This window comes from Vulpes vulpes, chromosome 6 (assembly GCF_048418805.1).
Source record: "Vulpes vulpes isolate BD-2025 chromosome 6, VulVul3, whole genome shotgun sequence".
Classification (NCBI taxonomy): domain Eukaryota; kingdom Metazoa; phylum Chordata; class Mammalia; order Carnivora; family Canidae; genus Vulpes; species Vulpes vulpes.
This window is the reverse complement of record NC_132785.1, coordinates 8654964-8667174: the sequence shown is the minus strand read 5'-3', so window position 1 is coordinate 8667174 and position 12211 is coordinate 8654964. Positions and strand designations below refer to the sequence as shown.

General features: G+C 35.1%; 1 protein-coding gene across 5 annotated transcripts in view; it reads left to right on the top strand.

Moving 5' to 3' along the window:
- The window catches only part of DGKH (diacylglycerol kinase eta), a 176902-nt gene that overhangs the window by 137791 nt on the left and 26900 nt on the right, over nt 1–12211 (top strand). For all 5 annotated transcript variants that reach the window (XM_072760621.1, XM_072760620.1, XM_072760623.1 and 2 more), the window contains 4 exons: nt 877–976; nt 2995–3268; nt 4168–4290; nt 7960–8091. In XM_072760621.1, coding sequence (XP_072616722.1) covers nt 877–976; nt 2995–3268; nt 4168–4290; nt 7960–8091 — 629 coding nt within the window. The remainder of the gene's footprint in view (nt 1–876; nt 977–2994; nt 3269–4167; nt 4291–7959; nt 8092–12211) is intronic.

Sequence of the window (12211 nt, the reverse complement as noted above, 5' to 3'; positions counted from 1 at the left end):
TTGCCAGAGCCTGCTTTTTTTCCCTTCAAATTTTTCAATCTATATCCATAATAAAGGGAAATATTATTATTTTAAAATAGTCTGATTTTGTTTTCAGAATCACTATTAGTTCTTGCTACAAAAAGCTAGTCACATACTGTTCTGTTGGGTTGTTTTTAATCCAGCACCAGTCCCAAAGACTTTTGAAAGACATATTTTAGTTAGTGTTAAGGTTTCATATTATTTTTTTCTTTTAATCTACTTCTATTGCAAAGAAATTGAATGTAATTAAAAGCGACAAACAAGTAAACCGTATATTGTTGACACTAACAAGCTCTAAATTAAATTAGTCTTGCATGTGACTGCTGGTTATCTTAAGGGAAAAAAACAAATGGATTTAAGGAGAATATAACTCAATTCAAGTGCCAGGTTGGTTACACAATCTCTTCTTCAGGAACAATATACTTTTGAGATAACAGATCATGAATAGGAGAGTGACAGTAACAACATTAAGTGACAAATTAATCCTCTTTTTTTTTTTTTTAACATCGCAAGTTCTATTATGAAAATATGTAAGGTGCTGGGGATAATGCTAATTTATTAAAATGAGATCTATAAATACTCTTCTCAATAATTTAATTTAAATATTTGAGAAAGGCTTGTTATGACCTTACTACAATGTATACACTTTATTCGTGTGCATTTCCGCTTATCACTCAGTATGTCTTGAGCTTATCTAGTATGTGTTACACAGCAGATAGAAGTATGGGTTTTATACACAAACGGTCCCTGTGCTTTGGCAATTTACCTGTTTGTGCCTGTTGTTAAATATGTTTGTACATCAAACTGAATCCACCTACAGGGTTTACTGAATTGCACAATTTCTTTTCCTTAAAGGATACTATGTGAAACTGTAAAGGACTTTGTTGCTAAAGTAGAGAAGTCATATGAAAAAACGTTGGAAAACACCGTTGCAGCCGATGCCATGGCCAATAAAGTAAGCGGGTCACCTCAGGGCATGAAAGTTTTTTGCTGACAACATTAACATTGAACTGTGTTTCACAGCTAAATTGATTAAGTGGCTTTCTTGCCAAAACATCTTAAATCAAGAGAAAAACTACTTTTGAATCAGATTTGAGGGACGAAAACATATTCTATTTTATGGTTACCCTTGAATATGTGGGGAACCTGCATTGCTGAAGACCATCCGACATCCTGAATTTTGTAACTCAGCTCCCTTTGCCCCACAGATTGGCATCCCCAAGGAGAAATGCCCCACAGTGGGGTCACAGAGGGGATAATGCTGGGCAGGTGGTGTTCCAGTGTGGAGAGGGATGGCTTTCTGATTCCAGGCCAACTGATCATCAGGCTCACTCTTAGCATGGTTCCTTGGAATCCCCAGACATTATGGTCCTTGGCCTCTTTGTGGGTTCTTTTTCTTGCTTTGCCTTTTTCTTTATAGATTTTTCCCCCCTTTATAAGCTTTCTGAGGCTAAAGTAAGAAGATTAAAAGCTACTCTCTTTGCTTTCATATGTTCAAGGCCGGGCATTCTTACAAAAGGTTTGGCTTTCTTGGGCTTGCAAAGGAATGATCTCCAGATTTATGCTGTAGATGGTAATTCCATGGAGTGAAAGGAAAAGGAAATAGAAAGAAGCATAACATTTGATATTTTCAGCCTCTTTCTTGTTTTTCTATTCAATGGAGAGCTTCAGAAAATAGAATACCTCTCTGGCTGTATTTTTTTCTCTCTCTTTTTGAAAGATTTTATTTATTTATTCATGAGAGACACGAGAAAGAGAGGCAGACAAATAAGCAGAGGGAGAAGGTGGCTCCCTGCGGGGAGCCTGATATGGGACTCGATCCCAGGACTCCGGGATCATGACCTGAGTCAAAGACAGATGCTCAACCGCTGAGCCATCCAGGTGCCTCCATATTTTTTTCTCTTAACAGTTTCTGCCGTAGCCTTGTCTTAGCATGACATCAAAGACAAATAAATGGAGAAGGAAAGGACAGGAATCTATGTGGTGAGAAAAGCTATATTAGGAGAGTTGTAGCAACATCTTCAGGCCTTCGTGTTTCTTTACCCTTCGTCACTCGAGAGAAGCAGACAGAAACAAGGGCAGAGTGCTGGTTTTTGCTTTCTCCATCTTCTTTTTCTTCTTTATCCTTGTGCATTTTCCTTTTTGCTCTTTTTTTTTTTTTTGAGCCAGTAATCCCATAGGCACCTTTCACCCTTTTCACAAGCAAAGCTTTGAAGGAGAGCTTACCAAGACTCAGCCAGACCTGCAGTTTGTGATGATCAAAATGGTACCATTCATCAATCACTTTAAAAAAAGCTTACACACAATCGGAGAAGGACAAACAGTGTATGTTCTCATTCATTTGGGGAATATAAATAATAGTGAAAGGGAATATAAAGGAAGGGAGAAGAAATTTTGGGAAATATCAGGAAGGGAGACAGAACATAAAGACTCCTAACTCGGGGAAACGAACTAGGGGTGGTGGAAGGGGGGAGGAGGGCGGGTGTTGGAGGGGAATGGGTGACGGGCACTGAGGTGGACACTTGACGGGATGAGCACTGGGTGTTTTTCTGTATGTTGGTAAATTGAACACCAATAAAAATTAATTAAAAAAAAAAAAAAGCTTACACAGTGTTTTGTAAGATAACATAATTTTTTTGTGAAATGTGTCACTTTGTAGTGAAATGTTTGTTCTTTTCAAGGAAAAATACCTGTATAATGATGATAGAGATTTTCTTATAAGGAAAACTACTGATACAAAGACGGTAGAGTTGGGATATTCCAGAAGCACACCTAAAAATTTACATAATTGTGCTCTTGTTTTTAAATGATAAATTATTTCATCTATAAGCTGTATCATGTATAATGGATAGCCAATTAATTGGTAAATATTAATATAGGCATCTTTCCTCTAAAATCAGAACTGATTCACTCAAATTGTCCTTTTCCATTTCCACCAAATGAAAATTCATTACCGTATTTTTGTTTTCATAGTGTTCAGTCCTAAATGAAAAGCTTGAACAACTGCTTCAAGCCTTGCACACAGATTCCCAGGCCACCCCCGTTGTCCCAGGCATCCGCTCTGTCATTGTAGAAGAAGATACCGTGGAATCTTCCAGTGAAGAATCCTTGTGTGAAAGCAAAGAACAACTCGTGGATGACCCTGCGAAACCTCCGTCCCAGAAAGCTGTCAAACCAAAGGAAATAATGTTGCGGGCAAACAGTTTAAAGAAAGCAGTGAGGCAAGTCATTGAAGAAGCCGGCAAAGGTACACATGAACAAAATTAGCTTTTGAAGTTAGCATCATCCCTATATTGTAAGCACAATGGAATTTCCATGTTGGTCAGACTGTGCACACACACACACACACACACAATTTTTAAGCAGGACAGAAGATGAAACCATTAGAATGAAATTTATACTATTTCTTGCTTTAGTGGGATCAGTACAGTAATGATATAGAAACTAACATCTCAAGGATAAAAATACACTGGAAACATTGAAAATTACTTTAATAATTAAAAAATTTTAAATATCTTTCACCTAATTGGAATCTTTTTTTTTTTAAGATTTTATTTATTTATTTATGAGAGACACAGGCAGAGGGAGAAGCAGGCCCCAAGCAGGGAGCCTGACATGGGACTCGATCCCAGGACTCCAGTATCATGCCCTGGGCTGAAGGCGGCACTAAACTGCTAAGCTGCCGGGTAGCCCAGCAGTTTAGTGCCGCCTTCAGCCCAGGGTGGGATCCTGAAGACCTGGGATTGAGTCCCGCGTTGGGTTTCCTACATGGAGCCTGCTTCTGCCTGTGTCTCTTCCTCTCTCTCTCTCTCTCTCTCTCTCTCTCTCTGTGTCTCTCATGAATAAATAAATACAATCATAAAAAAAAGAGCCTATAAAGATTCTGCCTATATTTTAATTTTTTGTATTAATATATTGTATATACTTCTCTTAGAATTTTAGTAGTGGGCTCAAGTTAACTTTAATATAAAAAACTAATATTTGAAAACACTACAGGTTGTAACTTATAGTTGGATTTATTAGTGTTTATTTGTGAATATGGAATTTCTTTTGCTTTATGTTTCATTTTACTTTTTAAGCATATATTAATATTTATGGATTTTATTTTTACTTGTGCAAACATATTTCCCTACTTACTACTTAAAGTTATGGATGACCAGACCGTTCATCCCTGTGAACCAGTTAACCAGTCATTTGATAACGATAGTACAGAAACAGATGAATCTAAAGAAGAATCTAAAGATGATGATGCAAAAGAGTCATTAACTGGTAAGAAAACTATAATTATTTCACAATTAAATAGAATCCCATTCTGCTTTTAGTTTTCAAAAGGCTTATTGGTTTGAAATAAGCTTTGTATTTTTATTTTTAACAAGGATTTTCAGAAGTTAAAGCTTAGATATTCATGAATACTAAAATTATAAAGATAAAATTTTGGTGATTGTCAAGTACACTCTCATCCCTTTTTATCTTATAACCTGGAGATTGTCATAATAAACTAAGGATTATGGTACCAAAATGGCTAAATATCTTAACTTTCCTGAGGAAAAAGGAAGAAACACCTAAATCAACAGATTTTAACCTGTTTTTAGCCCACAGGGCCTTTGAGAATTACGTGAAAGCTGCAGGTTGCACATGCACAAAATTTGCCACTTAAATAATTTTAGCAGTCCCAGTCCCTGGGATCCCATTGATCAGCCTGGACAGTTTGCTAATTCTTAATTGCTAAATTAATCTACAATATCACTGGACATCTAATTACAGCCCTGTCTCTACTGAAATTATTTTTGCCAGGAAATTAACATGTAGTCACTTGAAGAAGATTAATTATGCCTCTACCTTTTAAGTTTGAAGATAAATTTATACTTTTAATATTGCACATGGTATAAGGCAATACTTATTAATTGACTAGAATAGAGCAAAGCAGAAATTAAAATATTAATGAGGCCGAGAAGATAATATGAAAATAACTGCATAGTCCTAGTGAAAAGTCAACACTGTTAAATCAGAACAGCAATCATTAAGCTTTTCCTTTACTTTCGTTACAAATGCAATTGGGCAGATTGCTTAATTTCTCTGTAGTTTCGTCGTTTGTAAAATAGTGATAATGACGTGCCCACTGGTTGTGAAGGTTAGAGAAGTTGATGTATGTGGAGCACCTAGAATAGTGTGTGGTGCGTAGTGCTGTGAAGGAGTGTTTGCTGTCTTTCTCACTATTATTAACTACTCCCTCCACTGCTGCTGCTATAATTACATTAGCTTTGAAAGAGTACTCCTTACTGTCTGTAAAACTCTTAAAAACTTTGGAAGTAGACCTTATAGACCTCACCTGTCTGGCATACAACCAATGCATGCATATTCTAAACCCTGAGCCCTTTTAGGCTTCATATGTGCCTTTTCCTGCACACAACCTAGCTCTCTAACCTTACACCTCATAGACCTTAAAGGTCCCTGTTGCAGCATATAATCCAGTACAGACATACTTGATAATCGTCTTGACAGATGGGCATTGAGCCTTTGGACTACTCACTTTCTTTTTTTCGGTTTGTTTTAAATATTTTATTTTTCTTTTTTAAGTAATCTCTACATCCAACGTGGAGCTCGAACCCACGACCCCAGGATCAAGAGTCGCAAGCTCTACGGACTGAGCCAGCCAGGCACCCCACCACTCACTTTCAATACATCCCATTCTTAAGATCAGCTTTTATTTGTTAGAAAGCTTTTCTTTATATTTGGCTTTATATTTTCTTCCTTAAATTTCTACCCATCAGCACACTAATTGATAATGTTTCATGTATGATAATGTTAACAGTAACAACTGCTGACATTTGGTGCTTTATGGGTAGCTTCAAAGCAATTTCATATATCTCTTCACAGTATTGAAGATAAATCTGCCACATGACAGCCCTTAAATGATTCTGAAAACAGCTTTCATGGCATCATATCCTCTTCCCACACCTTCTATCTTTTTCACATTATCTCCTAAATTCTTTTACCAATTTTTAACTTGATTTCAAACTTTTTAGTTTTTCTGGTTGCATTCAATTGGTCAATATGATCCCCCATTTTGAACACAATCCTCCAAATATTTCTGTAGTGTATAACAAATTGATAGCCATACACTACTCTTTCTGCACATTTTTTTTATGTTATAAGGGCTACCCAGGATTTCTTCTTGGCATGAAGTATTGTACTGTAATACTATATAAACCTGGTCTCCTATTTTGTGCGAGTGACTTTTTAAACCTGATTAGAGTCATACATGCTCATCCTTATGAATTTTTATCTTTTCAATTTGGAACTATCATTGCATCCCGTCAAAATCTTTCAAAGCTTGATTATATCATCTCAAATTTACTTTATCTAGAGTTTAATAAGTAGGACTTGTATGCCTTCATTAATAAAGCTGACTTAGTAGAGCTGACAATGGCATTCTTACAGTATGCTGCTTAATAATTTCCCTTAAGATAAGGAATGATCTCTTTGGAGGATTGGTTTTCTAGTGCTCATTGCTAATGGTTTTCCAACCAGCTACCATCCATCTTAGTATATTTTCATGAACTGAACACTTCCATTGTAGTCTGCAAAGAAAACTAAAAAAGAAAGGTATGCAGCTATAAATATTGATCTTGAAATAGACATAAATTTACACGTGTTACAACATTTGATACCTTAATGTTGCAATATTTGATCTTATTTTCTAGCTAGTAATCCAATTTAGTGGGAATCAGTAGCAATAGAAGTACTTCTGTATTAAATAATCATTACTTTTTGAAGAGCATTCGTAATATTATTAAATTATGCAATAATTCATATGCCTGAGATGTACAATACAGTATATTAATATGATCAATGAGATGTTATGTTTAAAAAAGAACCATGAAACATTAATTTAGTTACCTACAATGTTACATCAATCTTAGTCACTAGGACGCTCTCTGGTTTTTATCAGAGATGAATATCAAAAGTTGTTTTTATTAGAAATTAGCCCCAGGTCTCCCATCTGTCCAAAAAAAAAAAAAAAATGGCTGTTCTGCTGCTTTTCTTTAGTGCAACTGGACTGTTTTGAAGAGAGAGAAGAGAGTGTAAGATTAATAAGATTAGTCTGTAATTAGTCTTAGGGAGAGTAAAGATAATTAAATTTTTGAGTATTTTTAAATTGAGTTTGAGGAATACTTTTTTTTAAACACCTGCCAATAGTTCCTAAATTAGTTAAAGATACTATTTGCTCTCCATTAAATTGCCCTAGTTTAGACAAAATTAAATCTCTTTTTTTGTTGTTTGCTTTGAAAGTAATTTTGTTTTGGAATAATTTTTTAAATGTACTGAACATTTATAAGAATATGATAGAACTGTTTTGGGCAAATCTTTGTTTTGAATATATAATTAATTGAGAAGTGCAGGAAACATTGGCTTCATTCAGAAAAAAAAAAAACTTTTCCTTTCATGTATGGAAGACAATGTTTCACATATTAGCTCTGGGAATTACATTAATTAAATTCGATCATTCACCCAACATTTATGACAAAAGGATTGCATTGGCGGTATACATTATAACACATACATGCCAAGTTAAAAAATCATCAGGCTTCAACATTTCTTTTTATCCTTGAATGTGGGTTAGCCACATTCAAATTGGGAGTATTACTGACCTTTAATTATGCTAGGCCTGTATTTTCTACTGATCTCCGTCTGTTTGAAATGAGTTATCAGGACATCTACCTGTGGCCAAATCCCTCCATACAGTAAATCTCAACGAAGTGAAAACAATGGTAAAAAAAAAAAAAAAATAGGTAAACACAACATAATATTTTCAGTTCTGTTAATTGACCTAAATGTGTATTAAATTATTTTGTGTCCTGAATTTATGAGGGTTTGCTTATTTTTATAACTTTATCATTACTTTCTTTTTTTATAATTGGGACATTTTGCCAACAGTTAAAACTGCACCTGCCCCTCGGTCTCCAGATGGCCGGACAACTCGTTTCCAGACTGACTCTGGCCCTGGTCCAGCTGTGGCAGCCGGCAAAGAAAACCTCCCTGTGCTCAACACCAGAATAATCTGCCCAGGTAGTATAGATTCTGAAACATGGTGTATTTGTAAGTATTTCTGTGAACACGAATTAAGTACTCATTTCCATGAACTATAGAAATATGTTCTTAGAGATAAATATCCCTTTGGGAGAATGTACTTATCACTCTTATCAACCAGCCTCCTCAGCTTTAGACTTCTGTGTGTGTGTGTGTGTGTGTGTGTGTGTGTGTGTATGTGTGTGTGTGTAAGAATTGTCTAGGAAGCACTCAAATACATGTTTTGGGGGCCTGCTCTGAGAATAGGATGCAGCCCAGGAATCTGCATTTATTAAGCACCCAGGGTTAAAACTGATCCTCTATTTCACTGCCTGTTAAGTGTCTCCACAGCTTTTCTCTTAGTTGAAAGCCACAAGTCTTTCATTTTTTGGATAGTAACATTGCTTAATTTTGGAACATCTGAGGCATCTGTTCCAGCTCTGCTGAGATGAGTTGCCCTTGGGATTTGGTTAGTACTAGTGGAAGTACAAAGAACATGTGCAGCAGGGAAAGAGGAAAATATAGATGTCTCAGATGTCTCCTTAAGCACCAGTTGTTTGACTTAGTGAAAACTCTCCAGATCTATTCCAGAGTAGATTGAATCCCAGATTATACCCTGAAAACCAGTTTGTTCTACAAGCTCTTTTTAAAGGTAAATCACAATTCAATAATAATAGTTGGAGACTTTATTATTGCTCTTTCAATAGTGGGTAGAACAACTAGACAAAAATCAACAAGGAAATAAAAAATTTGAAAAACATATAAAACAAGTAGACCTAACAGGTGTCTATAGAACATTCCACCTCACAACAGCAGAATATACATTCTTGTCTAATGCACATGTAATGTTTTCCAGGACAGGTCATATATTAGGCCATAAAATAATTCTCAGTAAATTTAAAAGGATTGAAATTATACAAAGGAATATGACCACAATGGAATGAATTTAGAAATCCATAGCAAAAGAAAATTTTGGAAGTGTACAAATAATTTGGAAATATGTGGGTCAAAAAAAAATCACAAGAGAATTTCTAAATCCTTTGGTATGAATGAAAACAAAGATACACCATACTGGAACTTACTTGATGCAGCTAAGGAAGTGCTTGGAGTGAAATCTATAGTTGTAAATGCCTATATTAAACAGGTAGAAAGATCTCAAAACCTAGTTCTCCACCTTAATAAGCTGGAAAAAGAAGAGCAAATATACCCAAAGCAATCAGAAATAAATGACATAGAGAATAGAAAACAATACAGTAAATCAATGAAACCAAAAGTTGGTTCTGTGGATAGTTTAACAAATTGACAAGCCTTTAGCTAGAGTGACTGAGAAAATAAAAGAGAAGATTTGAATTACTGAAATCAGGAATGAAAGAAGACAGACATCACTAACCACCTTACAGATAGAGAAGGGATTATAAGGGGAAACTATCAAATATTACATGCCAACAAATTAGATGACTTCAACGAAATGGACTAACTCCTAGAAACATGTAAACTACTGAAACTGATTCAAGAATAGAAAATCCAACTAGACCTATAACAAAACTTTGTACAAAGAAAAGGCCAGTTCCAGTTTGCTTCACTAATGAATTCTGCCAGTTGTTTAAAGAAGAATTAGCATTAATGCTTCAGAAACTCTCCCAAAAACTAGAAGAGGAAGGAACACTCCCCACCTCACTTATGAGGCCAATATTACCCTGACACCAAACTAGTTAAAAGTGTTCAATGTCACTAATCATCAAGGAAATACCAATTAAAAACTATAATGAGCTGTCACTTTACACCACTCAGGATGATTATTATAAAAAAAAATCAAAAGACAAGTGTTGGGGAGGATGTGAGAAATTGGAAACCTTGTATACTGCTGGTAGGAATGCAAAATGGTGTATCTGCCATGGAAAACAGTACAGAGGTTCCTCAAAACTAAAACTAGGACTACTGTATCATCCTGCAGTCCCACTCTGGGTATTTATCGAAAGAATTGAAATCAGAATTTTGAAGAGATACTAGCACTCCCACTCCCATGTTTACTGCAGCATTATTCATAATAGCCAAGACATGTTAGCAACCTAAATGTCCTAAATGTCCATTGAGGGATGAATGGATAAGGAAAATATGGTATATACATACAATGGAATATTATTCAGCTTTAAAAAAAATCTGCAATTTATCATAACGTGGATGAACCTGGAGGACATTATGATAAGAGAAATAATCCAGTTGCAAAAGAACAAGTACTAGGTGATTTTGCTTATATGACATATCTAAAATAGTCAAATTCATAAAATCATAGAGTGGAATGGTGGTTTCCAGCATCTGGAGGGAGGAGGAAATGGGGAATTGCTAATCAACATGCATAAATTTTCAGTTAAGGAAGGGGAATAAGTTCTAAAGATCTGTTGTCCAACATTGTTCCCATAGTTAACATACTGCCTTGTACACTTAAAAATTTGTTAAGAGGGTAGATCTCATGTTAAGTGTTCTGAAGTTTTCACAGTAAAATAAAGAAAAAGTTAAAAAACAAAACAAAAAACCCTACCTCAAAAGTCCTGGGCTCACCTAAGTCATTTTCCTTTTCTAATAGTTGGCTGGTAAGCTCCTGTCATTGGTCTACCTCTTTAATGATCTTTAAATGAATTCATTTTACATTTTGCTTAGCTTTTCTATTTGCCCTCAAAGTGAGGTGAGGTAGTTGGTCTGATGAACTTTTAATCTGCCATCATCCAAAATACATTCAGTTTTTTGCAAATTGTGGGTTGTTGTGGCTTTCTATAAAACTTTGTTTTTGGTGCCTGTTTTGGGGTGCCTAGGTGGCTCAGTTGAATGTCCAACTCTTGATTTTGGCTTAGGTCATGATCTTAGGGTTGTGAGATGGAGCCTTGCATTTGGTTCCATAGATGGGCCCTCCCCCCCTACATGTTCTCTCTAGTCTAAACATGCAAAAAAACAAAAACTTTGTTCTCTCAAAAATCAAAATGAAAGAGAGAGAGAGAGAGAGAGAGAGAGAAAGAAAGAAAGAAAGAAAGAAAGAAAGAAAGAAAGAAAGAAAGAAAGAAAAAATTTTGAAAAGAAAAGAAAAGAAAAGAAAAGAAAAGAAAGAAAAAGACAATGCACAGGACAGGAGAAAATAGTTGTAAATAGTTACCTGATAAGGAACTAGTATTCAGAATATATAAAGAACTCTTAAAATTCATCTTAATGAAAAGATGAATACCTCAACTTAAAAATGGGCAAAGGATCTGAGTAGACACTTCTCCAGAAAGATATACAAATGGCCAATAAGCACAGGAAAAGATGCTCACCATCATTCGTCATCAGAGTAATGCAAATCAAAACCACAATGAGATACCACTTTACCTTACCGGAATGGCTATGATCAAAAAAAGACAGATAATAACAAATATTGTCAAGGGCATGGAAAAATTGCAACTTTCATATATTGCTGATCAGAATATAAAATGGTATAGCCATTTTGAAGAAGTTTGGCAGTTTTGCAAAGAATTAAACACAGGGTTAACATATAACCCAAAAACCAACTGCTAGTTTATAGATCCATGAGAATTAAAAATATATGTCTACACAAAACCTTGTACATGACTTTATAGCCACATTCATAATAGCAAAATAGAAGAAACAACCCAAATAATCACCAGTTGATGAATGGAAAAACAAAATGTGCAATATCCATACAGTGGACTATTATTTAGCCATTAAAAAGAGCAAAGTAAAAAAATAAAAAAATAAAAAAAAAATAAAAAGAGCAAAGTGCCGATAACTGCTACAACATGATTACCTGTGAACATGTTATGCCAAGTGAAAGAAGCTTGAGAAAAAAACCACATATTATGTGATTAGATTTATATGAAATGTACAGAGGAGTCATATCTGTAAAGAAAGAAAGTAGGTTAGTGGTTTCCAGGGTCTGGGGATGTGGGGAATGGAGGGAAAGGAAAATGATTACTAACGGGAATGGGATTTCTTTTGGGGCTAATAAAAAAAATGTCCTAAATTAGGTGATAGTGATCATTGCACACTTTGTGTATATGCTACAAACAACTGAATTATACACTCACTTAAAAGGTGAATCTTATGGTATGTGAATTGTATCTTAATGAAATAC